At 58.6% G+C, this 21,017-nt stretch overlaps 6 protein-coding genes across 6 annotated transcripts; 3 read left to right on the forward strand and 3 right to left on the reverse strand.

Annotated features, from left to right (window-relative positions):
- Positions 1-117: 117 nt before the first annotated feature.
- On the reverse strand, positions 118-1,374 carry BKCO1_1900092 (uncharacterized protein; the record flags this gene model as incomplete). The annotated part of the gene is made up of 1 exon (XM_020272122.1): positions 118-1,374. One exon carries the CDS (start codon positions 1,372-1,374, stop codon positions 118-120), a length of 1,257 nt encoding a protein of 418 aa, XP_020131412.1.
- A 2,870-nt stretch (positions 1,375-4,244) lies between these two features.
- Positions 4,245-6,345, reverse strand: BKCO1_1900093 (mip family channel protein; the record flags this gene model as incomplete). Its single annotated transcript, XM_020272123.1, has 4 exons — positions 4,245-4,908; positions 4,961-5,172; positions 5,224-5,450; positions 5,508-6,345. 4 exons carry the CDS (start codon positions 6,343-6,345, stop codon positions 4,245-4,247), a joined length of 1,941 nt encoding a protein of 646 aa, XP_020131413.1.
- A 2,079-nt stretch (positions 6,346-8,424) lies between these two features.
- On the forward strand, positions 8,425-9,405 carry BKCO1_1900094 (six-bladed beta-propeller-like protein; the record flags this gene model as incomplete). The annotated part of the gene is made up of 1 exon (XM_020272124.1): positions 8,425-9,405. The coding sequence occupies one exon, from the start codon at positions 8,425-8,427 to the stop codon at positions 9,403-9,405; it is 981 nt and encodes a 326-aa protein (XP_020131410.1).
- Positions 9,406-9,544: 139 nt separating this feature from the next.
- BKCO1_1900095 (uncharacterized protein) lies at positions 9,545-10,282 on the reverse strand (the record flags this gene model as incomplete). The annotated part of the gene is made up of 1 exon (XM_020272125.1): positions 9,545-10,282. The coding sequence occupies one exon, from the start codon at positions 10,280-10,282 to the stop codon at positions 9,545-9,547; it is 738 nt and encodes a 245-aa protein (XP_020131411.1).
- A 1,130-nt stretch (positions 10,283-11,412) lies between these two features.
- BKCO1_1900096 (uncharacterized protein) lies at positions 11,413-12,906 on the forward strand (the record flags this gene model as incomplete). Its single annotated transcript, XM_020272126.1, has 1 exon — positions 11,413-12,906. The coding sequence occupies one exon, from the start codon at positions 11,413-11,415 to the stop codon at positions 12,904-12,906; it is 1,494 nt and encodes a 497-aa protein (XP_020131408.1).
- A 6,479-nt stretch (positions 12,907-19,385) lies between these two features.
- On the forward strand, positions 19,386-20,288 carry BKCO1_1900097 (uncharacterized protein; the record flags this gene model as incomplete). Its single annotated transcript, XM_020272127.1, has 1 exon — positions 19,386-20,288. The coding sequence occupies one exon, from the start codon at positions 19,386-19,388 to the stop codon at positions 20,286-20,288; it is 903 nt and encodes a 300-aa protein (XP_020131409.1).
- Between the last annotated feature and the right edge of the window lie 729 nt (positions 20,289-21,017).

Raw genomic sequence — 21,017 nt, forward strand, 5'->3', positions numbered from 1 at the left:
CTCGAACTACTCGAAGATGACAGGCACATCTATGCAGCAAGTCTTGCCATGTTGCTCTACAAATGAAATGGTCAGTCATCTGGCCCTCGGTGTAGACGGCATTGCATGAAAGAAGCATCATTGGGCAGGGTTCATACCATCCGAACCCCTAACCGCCACTGTCTCCCTCACCCACAGCTTGCCTCCGTCGTCTCGCCAGAAGACATAACCCGAGCAGCGCCAACCCGGCTTCGCGTATCGCGTATACGTCCTGGCGGCCCTCAACCCGCAGCCTTGGCACCGGCACCGGCACGGCGTCCACGCCTGGATTGCCCCACAGTGGGTGCACATCTGCTCCACGCGGCTGACCCACGCGGCCGCCTGCAGCATGGTCCCGGTTCTCTCCTCATCGTCATCATCATCAACGGCAAGCGATGATTGGTTTGGTGTCAGTATTTCCTTGATGGCTGCCGCTCCGGCCCTGCTATTGTTCTTGTTCCGACGACTGTTGCTGCTGTTGTTGTTGTTGTTGTTGCTGTCGTCGTCTACACCTGCATCCTGCATCTGCATGTCTTGTTGCTGTTGCTGTTGCTGTTTGACTCTCACCACCCTCGTCAACCGTCCCACGTGCCAACAGCACACCCGTTGCGGCAGCTCGACCACGTCCCAGCCCGGCTCTCCCCGACGCTTCGCGGCTAGCGTGTCGTTGTCGTTGTCGGGTTTCCTGTTGCTGATGCCGTTTTCCTGCGCTGCTTCGTCACTGCTGCTTCCGCGTGCTCCCTCCGATGCCAACGCCGCTTCCACTGCCGTCTCCGCTCTTCCAAAGCTTGCCCAAGCCCGGTCCCAGTTGAATGGCGAGGAGGGATAATGGTGACGGCGACGATGGATGCCGGTGGCGGTGCGGGCGGGGCCCAGATCCTGCGCTGAACATGCTGGGCTGGCGGCGCTTTTGAAAAGGCGGATGGGGTAGACGTTGCCGCAGAGAGCACAGCGTTGTTGTTGTTGTTGTTGTTGTTGTTGCTGTTGCTGTTCGTGACGCTGCTGTAGTGTTTGGTGCTTTGATGGAACGCGGTTGACGATGCCTCCTCCGGTGGTCGAAGTGGATGGGGAGAGGTACGGCGCCAGGTATGTCTGAACGGCGACGCGGGCGCACGGGTCGAGCTCCCGCAGTGGCGGCGGTTGGGCGGATGCGGCTAGGGCGTGATGAAGGTAGGGATGCGTGAGCCGGAGAGACAGGTAAGCCGGGAAAGGAAGCTGGGCGCCGATAAGGAGGTGGAGCTCGAGCGGGAGGGTGAGGAGGGTCGGTGTGCTGTTTGGAGATGGGGTCGTGGTGCTAGTGAGATCGGCGGTTCCGGAAGGTAAGAGAGGGGGAAGGGTTGGACTTGAGAGAGTCATCGTAGGTGGGTGATTTGTTAAAGGAGAGTGAGCGCTGTTGTGTCTGGAAGTAGGGTCGCTTTGAATGTTGACGTTGGCGGTTATCGAAATAATAGGAAGTTGGAGATCCCCAGGTGAAAATCACGTCGATCCGGATATTAAATTGATCTGCGTGACCGGCTAGGACCCTGGAGCTCCAAGGGCTGTGAAAGATCACAAGTTTCAAGTCGAAACTGACGCCTCAAACTGCTCGAAAAAGCACTACACTGTGGTAAATGTTTCGACAACCCCTGTTCCAATATATTTTTGCGTCAGCCGTCTTCAATATATTACCATAGCAACGTTCATGGGAGACGGCCGGGGAATAGGGAAACCTTTCAAATGTTTTGCTCAAGTGGCTTTCCGAATCCTGTTTCTGGGTCTTGACTATCGCATGTGACATTGAATCTGCTCAAGGTTGAGCAGCTGCTCGGATGGTTTGGTTGCACAAAAAGGAGCCCAGGGAGGGAGACAGCTCAGACAGGATAGAGACGGAAAATAACGAAAGCTGCTGGATCTGAGACCATTAAGAGCCCGGAGCTGTCAGTAAGCTTAAATCATGCTGCTTCAAATGAGTGACCCAACGTGGTCCAGGTACGCCGCATGAGCGCCGCATGTGCCGCATGTGCCGCCTTCGCCGCCTTCGCCGCCTCCATTTGCTTGCACCAGCAAGCGCGCGGCACGCTCCCATGCCAGTGGAGATATTTCCTGGTATGCAAGGGCCCGCTTCTGATCGAGACGCCTACTTGCCATGTTGAGCTGTTTTCTTATCAGGGCCAGCGGCTAGGATGACGTTCGGCGGACCAGGCAGCACAGTGCGCGAACCGGACTTGATTGAGAAACCGTGGTGTCCCATGGAAGCGACTTGGGGGGTTATTTGATGATGCAATAATATGCCAGGCTAGGAGAGGAAGTGGTGGTCGGGTGCCTAGGTTCTGGCGGAAAAAGCGAGACACGTGCTTTCGAAAGAGTGAGACACAAATGACGTTCTCGAAGCCAAACGGCGCAGACGGGCCGTTGCGGCGTATGACACGGGAACCAAGGCACAAACAAGTTCCTGGGTACGAGTTGAGAGGCAGATGGGGGGTTGCGCGTGAGAGTTTAGGCTGAAAACAGCAGGATGACTGGAGACTGAGGGGTGAAGAAGGGAAAGTGGCATGTGCGTGAAACATGCGGCGCAGATGAGAAAGCAAAGGAGGTTTACATATGGGGAGGTGGAAGCACGAAAGCCACGGCCTCGCTGGGTGTCTGGATTCCTGCTGCCGGACTGAAACGGAAGCACAGCGACGGCGTGACGATGGGATGTCTGGCTCGGCGACTGAGTCGAGCTTCTCTATATCAGACGCAGGGACCCTCGTCCATGGGCAGCAGCCGGCTTGTGAAGGGCTAGTCGGGAGGGAAGCACGGAAGCCACGAGGATGCCGAACGCCCTCTGGGCGCGGCAGCTAGATGCTTTGGTGCTAGAGCATGCGGGAAGCGATAACGTACCACCCTCGAAATCTTAACGTACCACCCCGACCCACTTAAGTGGTATTTAGCGTAGAACGCTCGGTAATAACGAAGTAGTAATTAGTATACTCTCGTAGTCACAACACCCTCTCCTAGTAGTAGTACCCTCTAATAGTAGTACCCTCTATCGACCTCTCGTAGCCCTTTCGTAGCCGGCCTCTCGTAGCCGGCCTTTTACAGCTAGCCTCTCGTCGTAGCCGACCTCTCGTAGCCGGCCTTTCGTAGCCGGCCTTTCGTCGCAGCCGGCCTCTCGTCGTAGCCGGCCTCTCGTCGTAGCTAGCCTCTCGTCGCAGCCCTCTCGTCGTAGCCGGCCTCTCGTAGTAGCCCTCTCGTAGCCGACCTCTTATAACCCTTTCGTAGCCGGCCTCTCGTCGTAGCCGGCCTCTCGTCGTAGCTAACCTCTCGTCGCAGCCGACCTTTCGTCGTAGCCGACCTCTCGTCGCAGCCGATCTCTCGTAGTAGCCCTTTCGCCGTAGTAGTCCTCTCGTAGTAGCCCTCTCGTACTAGGGTCTTAGCGGTTTCTTAACGCTAGCCGTTAGCTACGAAAGGGCTACTACGAAGGGCTACGAGAGGGCTATAAAAGGCCGGCTACGAGAGGGCTACTCCGAGAAGCCGGCTACGACGAGAGGCCGGCTGCGAAAGGCCGGCTACGAGAGGTCGGCTGCGACGAGAGGCTAGCTACGAAAGGCCGGCTACGAAAGGCCGGCTACGAAAGGGCTGCGAGAGGCCGGCTACTAGAGGGTGCTATATTAGGTATTGTTAGAAGATTACGGATAGTGTTGCTTAACGACTATTCGTTCTTACCGAGCGTTCTACGCCAAATACCACTTAAGTGGGTCGGGGTGGTACGTTAAGATTTTGAGGGTGGTACGTTATCGCTTCCCAAAAAAATCAGGCGCCTGTCAGCGCAGGCAGGTCCGCTCCAGCATCGCGGCCGGTGCCATCCGTGCGACCTGGCCTCGTGTGTGCATGGCTAATAAGCGTAGGGCGCCGGCGAGATCCTGGCATCACTGAGCAAAACCTGCCGCTTTTGGCATTCGTATCTAGCATTACATATCTCATCGAAAACGTACATACAACACATGACCAATCACGGCGCCCAAACCAGATGAAAAAAGGGGGCCCGCGCCCTCGCCCATTATTGCGCCCATAGCCTGCACCCACCGCCTTTCCGCCCGTAGTGGTAGCTCCCTGAACTCCCACGTTGTGCTGACCCAGCATCTCTCCGGATCGTCGTCGGCCGGTCCTGATTCCGCGCGCCACTCATGCAACACCGACCCGTCTGATCTGTCACCCCCACCTTGGCACTCACGCCAGCCACTGCCGTGTTCACACCCTCACCTTCACGCTGCCTCCCGAATGTCCTGCAACGAGTGTCGGGGCGATGCCCGTTGCGGCGACGCCACAAAGTCTGCTCTGTTGCCCGGGCTCGGCGTCTGCATCTCGTTCGATGGGATGGTCGACAGGTCGCCCCGCGGCCCAGGTCCTGGCCCAAACCCGCTCTCCAAGTCGCCGACGTTCGCCCGTCCTCCAGCCACGGAGCCACGGACGTCGGGCAGGTAGAAGCCGTTGTCGCCCAGTTGCGGCGTGCGGTCGCCATCGCCACCCATCATCTGCTGGCGTGCCGGCGACGTGTTGATGTTGAGCCCCGACAGGATCTTGGCCGTCATCTCGCGCTGCTTCTCGCGCACCTCGTGGTACGGGTTCTTGGTCGGGTCGTTCAGGTCGTCGCCGTCCTGGCCCGGGTTGGCCATCTCGTACTCGAGGATCTTGATGAACTTGTAGAAACCGATCGCGAACGCGCACCCAATGGCAGGCCCGAGCCAGTAGATCCAGTGCGTGCTGTCCCACGTGTTGGTGACGATGCACGGACCAATGCTGCGAGCAGGGTTCAGAGAACCTCCAGTGTAGTAGACGCCGCAGAGTTCAGCAATGAAGAGGGCAAGACCGATGCCAACCGGAGCAATGAACGTGGCCTTGTGCTTCTCCTTCGCTAGCATCAGGATACTGCGTGACGTGTCAGACACATAATCGCTGCTTTTCGCCATGATTTACTTACGTGAAGACCAATTCAGCCGTCATGAACGCCTCGATGAAAAGGCCCTGAGCAATCGAGGTTCCATCGCTTAGTGTTGTGCGGACATTAAGTGGAGTCGGGAAGATGGCCAAGACAAGCGCTGAAGCTGTAATACTACCAGCGATCTGGGCAAAGAACAGACAGACCGAACGCCAGGCTCCAATGGCGCCTGTCGCGAACAGCGCCAGAGTGACCTGAAAGCGCAGTTAGCTACTATCTTCGATTTCAGACATGACTGGACATACGGCAGGGTTGAAGAGACCACCAGAGATACGGAAGAAGACCCAGACGTTGACCATCAGGGAGAAGCCGAAGGCGAGCGAAATGTACAGCATAACGGCAGGGTCGAAGCCGGTGGTTGCGTTGGTCGTAGTCGCCTCGGATGGGGTCGCACTTTTCGCATTGGCAACCTGAGTGCCAGCAAAGGCGAAAAACAGGAACATGGTCGTCCCAGCCCACTCACCAACAGCGGCTAAGCATTGTCAGTTGGCGAGTGAAAGAAGCGGGGCCATCGCAGGACCGTGCTTACCGACGAAGTGATTCTTAAAATCACTGTTCATCCACATTGTCCATGGCAGCCTGATTGCTAGGAGCTCGCTGTCCCTGTCTCTCGGTCGAGTACCGTCTCCAGCAGCCGCAGCATTGAAATACCTGGCGGCAGCATAATCTGCCATGTCGCCATAGTTGTAGGCTGCTGTGTTGTAGGTGCTCCTCCAGGAGTCTCTCGGCGGAGCAGATGGTTTGACACCATTCACGATACTCTCCGCCTTTGCCTTCTTGGCCTGCTCCTTGAGGTCGAAGATAGATAGCGGCCTTCCGTTCGGACTGACGAAAGCGGACATGTTCGGCTCGGGGGATGTGCTTCCACGGCTGCGCCATGTATCCCTGTGTGCCTCAGCCGCAAGTGTAGAGGTAAATGCCGAATTCGACCTTGCTCTGCCCATTGTGTTGGCATCAAAGTTCGTCTGTGTGCCAGAACGCTCGAGCGTCGAGGGCCCGGGCATCGGTTCTCTCTCCACATCCGCAGAATAGTCTGGGAAGGGATAGTCCTTTATGCTACCGGGTCCGACGTTCGACCTGCGCTTATTGCCCAGAAGTGATGATCTGTCCTGAGACCTCCTGTCCATAGAAGGATCACGCTCGTGCTCGTACGAGGTCTGGAAAGAGGCTCGGGACTGTGAGCCTGGAGTGGTAGCCTTAGGCTGTTGCGAAGAAGGGGTGGGTGTGCCGAGAGTCGGTCGCTCAATAGCGTGGCCACCAGGAGAAGGAGCTGCAGGGATGCCCGCAAGAGGGCTCATGCCGTCGAAACGACCTCTCGAAGGACGAAAGGGTTCATATCCACTGCCGTCTCTGGACGCAGCTGCCATGACCTAAGACCGCTATGGAAAGAGGAGCGAAATCTCTGCTGGGTGGTTAGTGACGTCAACTGTTGAGGTCGAGTAGTTGTCACGTACCAGAGACCTGGTCGGCGGGTAGGATATCGAGGTGGCGATAGCTTCCGGGGAAGAGACAAAGTGAATAGCTGGGGGGTTGTGGCTCGAAGGTATCGTGAAGGGCTTTAGCTCAGAGTTCAAAGAGGATTTATACTCTCTCACGAACAGGCACCCAGCCAGCCTTCTGAGACAGCCAGCCACCAGCAAATTCAGTCACCACAATCCCTACAGCGACTAAGTGTTCGCGAGACATGTATCTAGCGCGCGAGCGATCGACAGAGACCGAGCTTTCCCTATTGTTGCTACAGCGAACGGACGTTAGCCGGTGGCCGAGAACATGGAGACCCTCGACAACGGCGTCAGGAACAGTGCAGCATGATGACGAGCATGCAGAATCGGGAAGTGCCTCATGCGCCATGATTGGGTGGTTGAGGGCGTAAGGGTGTTCACTGGCAGGCACAGGCCTGATGCGGCTCATTGTTGAATCGCGATCTAACGATGCTGGGAGCGTTTCAAGGCTTGGGCAGGACGTCATGGGCGCTAAATCCAGGTACCAAAAAATGAGGCGGCACTCGACGGAAGAACGGCATGGTGTAGGGACCGAACGGCGGCCAGGATGGCATGTCGTCTGACGCTGGCGCCAACAGAGGCCGGCGTGCGCAAGCCAGGAACAGCCGGCTCCCACAACGGCGCGGCCGGCTGAGTCCCTCGGCGGTCCGAGAATCTCCGCCAGAGCCACGCGCTGCCAAAGGCCGCCTGCTGGGCGCATTCCAGCATGTTTCGGAACCGCTGACCGCTCTACACCGTTGTGCACGGCACTGAGCCGTTGTTTGGCATCGCGCCTTGTGGTGACATGTCCTGCAGCTAGAAGCACCATGGAAGGCAGCTAGAAGGCGGGACCGCGGCCATCCAATCAGCCCGCGCGCCTCACGGGCCTGAAACGGCAGCGCGCTCGTGTGTTGGGCATTCTCGTCTGCGCGTGGCAGGAAGAAGGTTTGCGTTGTGCCGAGCTGTCGGCGACGTGTGGCTGGCGATAGACGATCACTGCTGGGGGGCGGGGATCGCGAGGCCAACGACGGTGGTGATGGAGGCCCGACGTGGAGGATCTGAGTCGAGCAGTGCGGGGAGTGCAGCGCTGGCAGTAGGTATTGATATTTGTTGATGACGCGCCGTTGGTGCGGCGACCCGAGCACACGCGAGCCGGGTGGGCCAGGGGCTGCCGTCCTTCGTCGGCCAAGCAGGGCAGGTGCGGCAGGCGGCCTGGCCTGAGTGCTTGCGTGTGCCTGGCACGTGACCCGTGTCTCGAAAACATTGCTCCCGGCCAGGATGAAACTCAACCCTTCCTCGGCCCCGTCTCGCCCTTTCCCATCCTTTCTCCTGCATGAACGGCCGGGCTCGGCAAGAGAACCACGGCAGCTCGCCTCCCTGACAGCACGGCACGTCAGCTCCGCCAGCGCTCCGCCAGCCTGCCGCGCCCCACACTTATCTCCGATCATGTTTCAATCACCCGGTCTGTACGTAAACGTGCCCGGCCATTTTGTGTCACCGCGGATTCTGCTGCGGCCTGTACCGCGTCTACGTGCTCTATGCTGGGCAATCACCGCGCAGGTCGCAACAAAGGGCCACCCCGACGGCCTCCTGCGTCCTAGCCTTATCCACGGATCTTCTCATATCCGCCCTCCCGGGCCGCCAATCGATTAGATGAACTTCCTCATTCGGTAACTGCCGTTGTCGGATCTTTCCCAACTAGGAAACGCTGAGACTTGCTGGTGTGCTGTGAAGCATTCTTCTACGGCCGGCACCCGCGCCAAAGCGGCACCACCCGGTCCCCGTCGCCACATGGCTGTGGAGCTCCGACGCTGGCAGCATGTAGAACATCCGAAGGGGCCTCTAACCGCGGATTGCGAGCTACGCGATTCCTTCACTGAAGCGAGCTCCTTTAAAGCGCGCTGATGTCGTGAAGTGTTCGACGGAACCCCAATCAGCCTTCTTCGTCCTTTCTGTCTTGCCAAAATGAAGTCCTCCACTGTTCTTTCTGCTCTTCTTTCTTCTGCTGCGGCCACCTCCAGCCTGCGCGCCAGGGATACCACCTCGCGCCAGGTGTATCAGTTCGAGGAGGGTACATGGGTTGAGAACCTTGCTATTCGCCAGAACGGCAACCTGCTCGTCGACCTGGTCGACCGCCCTGAGATCTACCAAATAGATCCCAACAGCAACGGCTCCTCTCCTTCGCTAGTCTACCGCTTCTCTGGTGTCACCAGTGTCTTCGGCATCTCCGAGGTCTCCACTGATGTCTTCACTGTCATCACCGGCAACTTCTCGCTCTCCACCTTCGCCGCCACCCAGGACTCGTTTGGTGTCTACCAGATCGACCTCAGCGGCAGCGAAACCGGTGTCAAGAAGGTTGCGGACCTCCCTGAAGCCGAGTTCCTGAACGGCATGACGACTTTGAACTCCAAGTCAGTGCTCGTTTCCGACTCGCAGGCCGGTGTCGTCTACCGCGTCGACATCGAGACCGGAGAATACGAGCTCGTGCTCGACGACGAGACCATGAAGCCCCCGTCGTCGGCCTCGATCCCGATTGGTGTCAACGGCATCAGGGTGCTCGGTGGCTATCTCTACTACCAGAACCTCTTCGCGAAGCTCTTCTGCCGCGTCGCCATCGATTCGACCACAGGAAAGCCCACCGGCGCTTACGAGACCCTCGCCACGAACGCCTACGCCGACGACTTCGCCATTACCGACGACGCGGTCGCATACGCCGCGAACGGCTTCGAGAACGAGATCCTCAAAATCACGACCGCCGGCTCGGTCGAGATTGTTGCAGGCTCGCTTGACTCCACTCTCGTCGAGGGTGCCACATCAGCAGCGTTTGGAAAGACCAGCCAGGACAGCAGCGTCCTCTACGTGACCACTGGCGGCGGCCTGGCTGCCCCGATCAACGGCACATATACCGAGGGTGGAAAGATTGTTGCCTTTAACGGCCTTATCTAAAAGCTTGTAGCTGCTGTAACAAGAAGAAAATCACCTGAAACCTGAAGCCCGCGGCTCCAAGGCCTTCCGCTCCGTTCTCGCTGTTTCGTCTGGTCCCACCCCCCGGCCGACCCTAACCTACCTCGTCCACCCGCGCCCATCACAGCTCGAAGAACCATCCCACCGTTCTCTTGCTCCAGCTCCTTCCATAAGCCAGCTCCCGGCATTTGTCGTGTAGCGATCCCAATGTCACACCCTCCTCGCACTCCACCCACGCCTTGACGCTCTGAAACATGCTCGTCCCGTAAATCAAAACCTCGACCCGCCGCGGAGGCGGCTGCGAGATGAGCATCCGCCTCCACGTCGGCGTCACCGTCGCCGCGACGATATTCGAACCCCCATCCTCCGCCGATCCCGCAGCAGCAGCAGCACCACCACCACCACCACCACCAGCCCCAGAATCCTTCCGCCACCACCGTTCCTCCCCCACCCCCTCCCCCACCTCATCCAACCACTTCATCGCCACCATAGGCATATACCCGCCATCGTGATCCTCATCCGGCTCGTCGTACCTGCCCAGGCGAAATGTGCGCGCGACGAGCTCGTTCGCGACGGGCACGAGCCCGCGCGGCAGCTCCCCGGGCGCGCACCGGTTCGCCGTCGCGGCGCCCGGCGGGTTGAGCGGCAGCAGCGGGCCGCGGTCGGCGACGGGGGCGAGGAAGAGCGCGCGCCGCAGCGGCAGCGACGCGCGGGTCGTGTCGCGGAAGCGGCGGCTGACGCGCGCGGCGCGGGTGAGGAGCGTGCGGGTGTCGAGGGAGAGGAGGATGAGCTCGAGGAGCTCGGTGGTGTGGAGGACGGTGGTGGTGGCGGAGGTGGGGGAGGAGGGGGAGGAGGACATGGTGGTTCGTTCTATTTTGGATTTTTTTTTCTTTTGTTCTTACGGGATGGTTGGGTTGTTGCGGCTCGTGGTCGAAGATGTGTTCCCGTGGTTGTGGTTGAATGATGATCGTGTAACGGTGATTGCTTTATGATTTGCGGCTGGGGTCGTGTTGATCGATGCTGTGAGGTTGTGGCAAGTAGCGCTCATGACTCGGGACAATGCAGTGCCTCAACACAGAACGAACCATTTGGCATTTGGCATTCGACGTAGGGCGCGTGAAAGCGTTATTATTAGTGCAGCAACATGAGTAACTTTAAATGCTCTCCCCCTAGCTAGGCAGCAGGCTCAGACGGATCATTTAGTCCGAAGTCGATCCGGAGGATTCGTCCGGGTTACAACGTTAGAACCACAGGGCCATTGCTGTGGAACCAATGCTTGAAAGCTCTCCTTGCTGGAAACGGAACAGCAGTGAGAGAAAGTGACGGGCTCAGCGGCCATGATTCGCATGGTCTGATCTGGCAAGTAGGAAAAGGGCTGAGGACTGGTCGTGTGCAGGATGGGTCGACGAGCTCCCTGCGCTGGTAGTATCGTCGCAAGTCCCACGGCGGTGAAAAAACCATTGGAGGCGATGGGAGGGTTTGTGGGAGGGTTTGTGGACATGTGATGCCCAAGGCACAGCGTGGAGAGTGGTAAGTTGCGGCAACGACTTTGCGTCCTTGGTCGCGTCGCGGGGAGTTGGTGGGGAAACGCAGGTAAACAGTGCACGTCATCAGGTCACCCCAGCCATCTCGTCCCCAGCCTCCCGATATCCGCGCTCCACCAGCCACCCGCCTCGCCCGCAACCACAATTATCCACGCCCGCCGCCGCCTTGGACCCCAGACTTGTGCCTGCATTCTTCGCCCTTACTCAAAGGCTAGTCTGCCTCTCTACCCAAAATTCACACATTCTGCTCTGCCCCTCCACGTGCGAGCCGCAGACCAGGTATCCTCTGACGCCCGAGCTTTGTTTACGAGCCCCACACACCCTCGACTGCGTTGCTGTACTGAACGCGAGAACACGCGTGTTCTTCGAGCTGCGGCTCAGTCCCGAGGCACCCCCAACTACTCGACCTCACAACGACACATAGAAAAAGAAACAAACCTCTACCATGGCGCCGCTTCCTCGTCTCCTCAACGCCCTGCTCCGTCGCGGGGCCTCACCCGACGCCAATGCAGCAACCTCCGCTGCCTCCAGCATGGAACCCACCGTCCACGAAGTGGTCAAACGCGCGTCCAAGTCGGTCGAGTTCGGCTCAGGTGCACGCCCGGCAACCGACTACAATAACCAGGGCTTCCTCGCCCTGTTCGCGCTGATCGGCGCCGGCATGGTGCTCGGCTCCATCTGGTTCTTCTTCTGGGCCAAGAACGGTGGCTTCAAATGGCGTGGCAAGGAAGACTGGGACGACTACAAGAGCACCGTTCTGCGTCGCAAGGGTCCGGACGGCCGCACGCTGTCCAACGCGACCAAGAGCACCAGGCTGGGCGGCGGCAGCGTCGTGCACGGTGGCACCCACGGCGCCCCGACCAGTGTTGGCTACAGCGACACTACCTCCATGGTCGACGAGAAGGAAGAGCAGCGCAGAGCCGGCGAAGGCATCAGAGGCGGAGACGGCCGCAGAAAGCGCCGCAAGGAGAGAGATCCCGAGCTCGCTGACTACCGCCACGAAAGGCCCGCTCGTGTTGGTGGCATCAACCGTGTTCCCGACGGCACTCACTACGACTATACCAACACCGAACCCTCTGAACTTGGCTCTGAACTGTCTCAACGGCCTCTCGTCAAGGATACCAAGCCCAAGGACACGAAAGCCGCCAAGAAGGAAGCCGAAGCACGCGAGAAGGAGCTCCGCAAGGCACAGAAGGAGGCCGCCAAAATCCAAAAGGCCAAAGTGGCAGAGAACAAGAAGCGCGAGAAGGCCAAGGCCAAGGAGATGAAGAAGGGCAAGAACAACACCAACCGCTCCTACTCTCCCGCCGCGCCCGACTCGCCCGAGCGCCGCACCCATCGCCGCTACGACGACGAGATGACCGAGTACACCGAGGCGACAAGCTACACGGGCGGCTACACGGCGACCGAGGATGCGTACACGGACGTCTACACCAACAACGACGACTCCTACTACTCTTCCTACCGGCCGAACGCCGAGGCCAACATCGCCCGCCCCGCACCCGCCGCTCGCTCCTACGATACGCCGTCATCCTCCCCTCGTCAGCACCACCGCAACTCGTCTCGCCGCAGCCAGTCGCACACTCGTAGCCAGTCGCACACTCGCAGCCAATCTCACATCCGCAGCCAATCGCGTACGCGCCGCCAGAGTAACAGCAGCCCGCGCAAGCAGAGCAGCAGCCGTCACAACAGCCGCTCCCGTCACGGCTCGCGCAATGATCTCGGCGGTAGCAGCGTCACCGGCGAAAGTGACTCCGGCACCAAGGTCTACTCGCACTTCATCCCCGGCCTAAGTGGCCCCGCTGCGCCCCCGACCATCTTGCCAGACGAGAGCATCAGCCAGGTTGGCGCGCCCGGTCGCAGGGGCCGTAATGTCATGGATGGCTACCGGAGGACCGCACGCCGCAACAGGAGGGATAGCTTGAGCGATTCGGAGTAGAGAGACTACTCGCTTGAGATGCTGCGCTTCTGACATGGGCGCTGATGATCAGCGTTGGCATGTTGGGGGAAATCTTTCTCCAGATTACTTTTGTTTTTTTTTTCTTTATTTCCCAACTTGTAACGTACATAATGATGACGGGCAACTGAGGTGCCTTGCCCTCAGGACCCCGGGTTTACGGAAAGCAATGGCTAGCAAGCGGGAGTTCAGGGTCATATCAGGCAAGGTGTTCGAACCGGGATGACGGGTTTACGATCGGGATGATCAACACACGAAGTAGATGGTTGATGGTACGGAGTGATGGATACCATGATCAATGTAAATTTTCCAGGGCATTTGCATTGTTGCGTAAATGAGGAAATGCCGGGGAACACGTGCGGATGGTGATTCATCGTGGATCTAACGTCTCTTCCCTCTCAAAACAAAGGAAAAGGGGGGTGAAAAGGAACTACATCTCCTGATACCTACAACCTCCTCCACATCAAGCAAGCAATCACTGCATAGCATCTCGCCTTGACGCACGCCTCATTATCCTCCTTCCGTGATACTATCCCACGTTTCCACTGCCAGAGGACCGAATAAGAAAAGGGTAAGAGCTAAGGAAAATGTACATACATCCGAGCGTCAAGACACAACACGGGACGATCACGCACCTCACGTCGCAAGATCCAAGAGATGAGAAAAAGTAAAACCACATAAAAAAAAAAGAAAGTGAAAGGCAGCGGAAGACCCGAGCCAAGGATTCCAAGTACTCGGTCCATCCGAGCAACAACGCACTTCTACATACTGCTTCTTCTGCCATTCCCTGGTAGCCAGCCCCCGTCTCCATTCAGCGTCCATCAAACACCCCAGTCTACTTTTCTTAGCCTTCCAGTCAGAGGTTCCACACACGCATGCGCGTCTGTCTCACTGGCGATGAAGATCTTCTCCCGTTTACTGCACCATCCCCAGGTCGAAGCTGCGCGTCCGACCATTGGTCGACCGTTTTTGCGCAAAAGGAGAAGAGAAAAGAGAGAAGGAGAGCGTGCGCGTGCGCGTGCGCGTGCGCAGTCGCACATATCCCATCTCCTCTCACTGCATGCATGCGCGTCCATAACGTATGCACATCATGCCCTACAACACCGACGACCGCTGACGGCGCGTCGACGTGACATGGAATGAGTTCTTCCAGTCCCCAACTCTACCGCCGGCGCCCTTCCGGGTGAGACACACAAAAGCTCTTTTTCCCTATCTTCCGCGGGCAGCTACATGGAGAGGGGAGGGGAGGGGAGGAGGACAAAGGAGAAATATGCGGTGTAAGGTTGCGTTGGTGCCGTGATTCTTGTTCTTGACAAGAGCCAAGGAAAGTCGGGTACGTACATACGTAGATGGTGGATGGGAAACCTTGGTAAGAAGGAGAGAATGAGGAGGCCTTGCGACACCGCTGGCTTCTCTATTTTCTTTTGCTTTTCCTGGACTTTCGCCTTCTGTGCGAGGTGGGAAAGGGAAGTACGGGAGCAAACGAGGCGGTGGTTTATTTTTCCCTAGCTTCTTGCTGTGGGAATGGTTGGGAGCAGTATTTTTTTTATTTTTCAGGTATTCATTAGAAGGCGCAGGATCGAAGAGATGCGATAATATAAGGCCAGTTCCACGGACCCTCTAGAACGTCCCGTCGCTTAGGCTGGCTACGGAACCGAGGCCGCGGTAGTCAGGCATGGCAGTGGACGAAGAGAATGCAGCAAGGTTTTCCCAGCGATGCAACGAAAGGTACACAAGACTAGCAGATGCAGGGCAAACCCTACACCTGGGATCGGAGGCCTCTCAGTGTCACGCCACCTGACGGACCTCTGGACAAGATCCTGGTAGGTATGTAGATCAAAGAGCCCAGTCACTGATTCCCATCTAACTACCCCGTCGTCCGTGGTCGCCTGCATTGTATGTATGTACATACATTCTGCCAACGTGCATGTACGATGCACGCACATGCACGACAGTCGAGACGCAGGAACATCCCGCCCCGTTCTACGGACAAGCCTTGACTTTGGACTCGTTACGCTGTTGACGCCATGCATCGTACCCGCGGCAGCCCTGCGGCAGCCAATCCCGACTGCGGCCACACTGGCGCCTGTCACAAGCAAGCAGGCAGGCAGGATAACCATTTCTTTTTCTTTCCGTTCAGCCGGGCATGTCCGTCCAGCCAAAATATACGACTTTTCTGATTCGTGCAGGCGCCGAGATTGCGCGCGGGGGGGGATCAAGGTTTGGGGGGAAACGCCCCCAGTAGCGCGGCGGCGCCTTTGGACCGTCCCATGCATTGTGATTTCGAGAAAGCCGTGAGAGACGGTGCGGCAAGATCGACGAAGGTCTCGACCACCGCCATCAACAGCCACTTTTCTGACAATTGTGGAAAACAACGGGGGGGGGGAAAGAGGCTGGGAACAGGCGCTGCCGCAGTACGCCTCTCCGCCTCACATTCGCCGGTTCCGTTCTCACGTAAGGCGCCGGCTTATCTATTGGATGGGGGACCGAAGGTGCGATTTCCCAAACAAGCAAGGGCGGCATATCGGCGGAGAAGGAGCCGCACTAAGAGAAAGTATGGATGCCAATTTGGTTGCGGATGAGGGCAGGGCTGAGCAGAGGGTCGAGGGGTTTTCCAGTCACACGGCTGCTCTGGTTTTGCACACCATCAGTCAACGGCGCCAGTTGGAAGCGCATACAAATGCGGAAATGTCGTCGCCTCAGTCTAGCGTGAGAGGCATTGCCAACATCGATGACTGAGCCGGTGGCGAGCATGAACGGTGGCGGTTTTGCGTGTTTTGGAAGCCTGCGACGGTGACGACCATGGCAGCGCTTGACCGCGAAAGAGGAAGGGAATCAGCCTGACGGGGCGTTAGCGACAGGGAAAACGGGAAAGACAGATAGGACGGGATACGAAGAGGGCTGTGGCTCTGATCAACGGTGGCGAAAATCCAGGCTCGCCGCGGTGTGGGTGGCTGACGCGAGAAAGCAGGAAAGGGAATGGAAGCGAGCAGGAAGTTGAGAAAAGCAAAAAGTTTAGATGATAGAATGCTCGTAAGGCAACGAGGCACCGAGGAATCTGGCTGAGGCGGCAGGCGGGCGCATAGAGCGGTGGTGAGGTAACGCTTGGTTGTCAGCCACAGGAAGCGGCTGCTGCATCTTGCAGGGGCTCCATGTGTACGACGACGGTACCAGACGCAAAGGTCACCGGGTAACTTACTGCTCGCATCTGGCAGTCAGCGGTGAAGTGCAAACCTGGAACGAGGCGAGGCAGCAGCCGCAGCGCAGCCGCAGCTGCAGCAATCGATGACGCAATGTGTGGTCCGCGGGGCAACCGACAGTTCGGGCCTCTTTCCTCTCGCTTCGGTGTCTCAGCAGCTGCGGACGCGTGAAGAGCAGAGGCTGGGGGCACGGAAATAAGAACGAGGATGACTAAAAAGCGCGACAGGGGCGCAAAGCCTCATTATCAGCCGGGGTTGTCATGCTCCGCCTCACGTCCGTCTTGGGCGCAAGCGCACGACGTCTGGTGGATGAGGGGCGCGGAGAGGAACGGGGGTCGGAGTGTGGGAGTAGCATGGTGCCTGTTTCATCGGGACGGGCTACTGCGTCGTGCCCAAACAGGCAAGAGCGTGAGGCGGAGGGTGGCCGACGGAGCGAGAGAAAGGGTCGGCGGCAGCGGCGCGACGTGCAGCCGGGGTGCATACCCGAGAGGATTGGATGGCAAACGAGCAAACGAGAGGAGGACTGGCCGTCGCGGGCGGACGATCGGCCGTGATCTTCAGGCGATCGCAGACGTGACAGCGGGGGAAGCACGAAAGGCAGCTGGACCCTGACTCGCGCACTGCCATCTGACCTCTCATCCAACACCACCGCACACCCTCCCACGAGTCCCACCACTCGCCCCGCCCGCTCCGAGCCCCGTCGCCGAGTCATACGCTGCTCGCCGTGCATTACGCGCAGGACGCGCACAACGCGGCTGCAGGCCTGCCGCCACGCCCTGATAGGCCTCCGCCCGCTTCCCCTGCGTGTCGCCGCAGGGACGTTGCATCCACCCGAAACATAGCCCGCTCAGACTGAACATGCGGAAAACCCACTTGCCCACGCGTCGAGTATGGGGAAAGGCGGCACGGCGGCATGGCGGCGCAAAGACGGCCGTCGACGACATGTCTCGATCGACTCGAACACGGCCGCCCTGACCGCTGCTGCCACACTGTCGTCTTGTTGATGACCACCCACCACCGTTTCTCCGTTTCTCCCCGGCGGCGAAAAGTACGTATTGCCGTAAGTCTGCTGCCCGGCGCTAGCCTGTCGCATAAGCTGCCACAAGCCCGCCCTCGGCGCCTCACATGATGGGCCGACGCATCACGTCCACGCCCGCGCCTCCTCCCATCGCAGCCGAGCGTTCCGCCCTCACCCTCCAAATCCCACCGTCCGATTATCAGCAAACCACCGCAGGGTAGCCCATCCAAAACCACATCTGGGCGGAATGTGATAGCACTATTGCTTTCCAATCAATGGAAAAAATAATAGTATTGTTTCTCGTCTCGGACGAGGCGGCGGGGAAGGAAGGCGCGCCACACCGCCGCGATATCCTGGCTTACTACTCTTACCGCCCACACCTTTCTCTTCACCGCAACCCAAAACCCAACCCGATCAGCCCCAGCCCACGCATTGGAAAGCAAGCGAGCGGGAAAACAAGGAAGAGACCAAAAATAACACACACACGGAAACCAAGGCTCAGACGTACCATAGCCATGGCCTTTTTCGGCCGTCGTCGGCATCCCCGCCTCGGCCCAAGCCGCAAGCTTCGGGCTGCCCATGATTTCATTAAATTGTATTCCTTCCAATCGCTAGTGCCTCCGCTTCATCCCGAACGGAATTTGAGAAAGAAGAGTCGATGATGATGGTGCAAAGAAACAATCGCCATGTACTAACAAGCGAGGCGTCGCTAGTTTTCCCATCTTTCTCCCATGGGCAAAGAGAAAGAAACAAAGCCTCGCCTCGGCCTCGCCTCGCCTCGCCCAGGCCCTAAAATACACCACCAGCTAAACCAAGGAGCAAAGGTGGCGCGGCCCACGCGCGCCACACATAGACATACACACACACACTCACTCACACACATACGAAGACCAAGAAGGCTTTACCCGCCCATGACCCAAGAAACCCCTGCATATCTCCCGGCCGTGGGCGCGCGCCCCGTGGCCGGCAACATCCATGGCCCTAAAAGAGCCGCATGATGCTGCCTAGCTCAAGCTTTAGCAACCGAGCTAGCAGCAGGTCACTCGACCGACCGACCCGCCCCAAACGCGGGTATCCACCACTGCCACCACCACAACCACCACCAACTGCCCGACGCCGCAGCGGCAACAGCCCGGCCGGGGCGCGAGTGCGAGTGCGGCGCAAAAAAAAAAAAAAGATGGACTCATACGCGCATCATCCATCCCATCCTCCCCCTCCAATGATCCAACCTACTACCGAGCTTGTGGCTGTGAAATCACCTAGTGCATCTTGCCCAATTCTCCATCCAACCCATCCATGAAAGGAACATACACTAGTAGGGGAGGGGAGGGGAGGGAGTGGGAAAATCACACAGCCGCCTAAAGTCAGGCAGACCCACCATCCCCGGCAAGAGTTAGTTAGTGATCGAGAAAAACGCAGGAGGGAGCGATCGGAAATTCCTATTTCGTTGATGCCTTGATTTACCCGCGATCTGCGCACCACATGCGGAAAGAAACGCCTTTCGCTAGCCAGGGTTGTGGCTGGGGGGTGGGTGGGATGTCGGTGTGTGTGTGGGTGACTGTGTGAGTGTGCCTCGTAGTTGGGTTGTTGCGTGCGTGCGTGCGCGCGCGCGCACGTACGCACATGGGTGTACCTATGGTGGGCTGGTGGGCTGGTGGGCCGGCGGGCGGGCGGGGTGGGGTCGTCGGTTGGTGTGTGTGGTGGGTGTGTGAGAAAGGAAATCCAGTCATCCACCACCTATCGTCATCTTTCTTGCTCACACACACACGCACACGCACACGCACACCGTTCGTTTATATAGTCCCGCCCACCTACCCTCGCCCCCCGCCCCCATTTACCACCTGAAGATCTCCCGTTTTATCCACACCCACCCGCTGGATAACAACTTTCTTTTTCCTTTGTATTCATAATACAAACCGGGACCGTCTTGTCGTGCCTTAACACACGACGCGACACCTCCACCTTCGTTCGATCAGCTGGCGTACCAACGCCTGCGAGGCTGCTGGCCCTTCAGTCGTCTGATCAATAAGAGAGAAAGTGAAACAGCAAGAGGCGAAACCAGCGGCTTGCTACAGAAAGAGAAGAAGAAGACGAAACGGGACAGAGGAAAGAGAAGAAGGCAGAAACAACAGTCGCTTACCGTATCGACGACGACAACGACGACGGGTGACGCAACCCCGCAAGAACAACAACAACAACCTACCTTGGAGCAATCGGAAGGAGACGCGACAAGCACGACCACGATGCCCAACCAAAAGGCATCGTCCCAGCAACACCACAGCCGCCGACACTCGTGGCCGCCCTTCTCGGCGCGCCACCTCCGGGCCGTCGCACCCGTGCACTTCCACCTCAGCCCCTCGGGCAGTTCGAAGAAGCGCGCGGCAGCAGCGGCAGCAGCAGCAGCGGCGGCGGCGGGAGCAGCGGCACCCGCCACCATTCCCTTCTCGCCGTCTTCGTCGTCGACCAACATATCGCAAAGACCGCCGACGCCATACGTCGTGGTTTCGCCGCCGACGCCGCCCGAGCATCCGCCGGAGCTCCCGGACATCGACGACGACCCGTTCGCGCATTTCCTGAGCCCGATGAACGAGGAGGACGACCCGTACGACGAGCTGTCCTTCAGCGCCGGCATCATCCCCTCCGACGACAGCGCGACGGACGAGGACGAGGACGGCGCTGTCGGGGGCGGCGGCGGCGGCGAGTGGGACGACGACGAGACGAGGAGGATCGAGGAGGAAGACAAGCTGAGGAACAAGCTGGCGCGGCGCTGGGCAAAGTACATCGCCAAGTACCGAGCGGCGGAGGAGGAGGAGGAGGCAGGGCTGAGGGGGGATGGGCAGGAGGCGCAGCGGAAGAGGAGGAACGACGAAGTGGCGGTGACGGACGAAGGGTACATGAGCGAGGACTGCGGCACGCCCGTGCTGGTGAGGAAGCAGAGGCCTGGTCCCGAGCCGCTGGAGCCCTACAGGACGGTCGTGCGCGAGCCCACCAAGGGGAGGGCTCAAGACCTGGTTGACGGGAGGATGAGGAAGAGGAGGAAGCACCGCCATTCGTGGAGGGCGCCGGACCAGGACCTGTTCACGGTCGTCGAGGAAGGCGAAGGTGCCATGGATTCCGAGATTGAGCAGCGCTACTTTTCTACGTGAGCAAGGCTAAAGGAGAGGCTGGGGCCATACAGGTGAGGAGCTCTTTTTTTTTTTTCTCAAGCATAAGGTGTGGGAGACTGACCAGGGCTATTTTCTAGTTTGTTAATGCGCAAGCCCTGAGTGGCTGCGTTCATCCCCCGATTGATTTGGATTCATCGTCATCACCGAGGCTCAGAAGTTGAGCGGTAGCAGCAATGCTTTCGATGCAGGAGTCAGACTTCTTTCGACCAGCGCGACAGATCGCAATCTGCTTTTCACCGATGAGATGCTCTTCCTGTTGGACACGATGCTGTGTCTTTTGACGGCAGGGGTCCTTAGATTGTGCCGCCCGCGGGATGTGGACCCTCAGGCGTGGGGCTGCAGCGATGCTGGCGGTCTGGGGGCCTGGCTTGCATCCGCCATGGTTGTCTTGCACTGGATCACTTCGACTAGCTGCACTGCGGCAAGCCGGGCCGTGGTTAGCGTGTTCAAGACGGTGGCAGCAACACCGGTGGTGACGGCATCTGCAGCCATTATCTTTTGCGAATCGTTCGGCGAGTGGCTATGATAAGCGGTGGAGATGGGGCGTTGGTATGCGGGCAGATCTTTCTTGGTACTGTCATCTCGGCCACTAGAGCGGGTCGTTCCTTCTTCGATTGCGGCTAGGCCGGGGGGTAGCTGAATGTTTGGTGGTGGTGGAGAAATCACGTGGAGCCGCAGTAGTGATTGACAGTGGGATATTAGTAGCAT

The sequence above is a fragment of the Diplodia corticola genome, assembly GCF_001883845.1.
Source record: "Diplodia corticola strain CBS 112549 chromosome Unknown scaffold19, whole genome shotgun sequence".
In the NCBI taxonomy this organism is placed as follows: Eukaryota; Fungi; Ascomycota; class Dothideomycetes; order Botryosphaeriales; family Botryosphaeriaceae; genus Diplodia; species Diplodia corticola.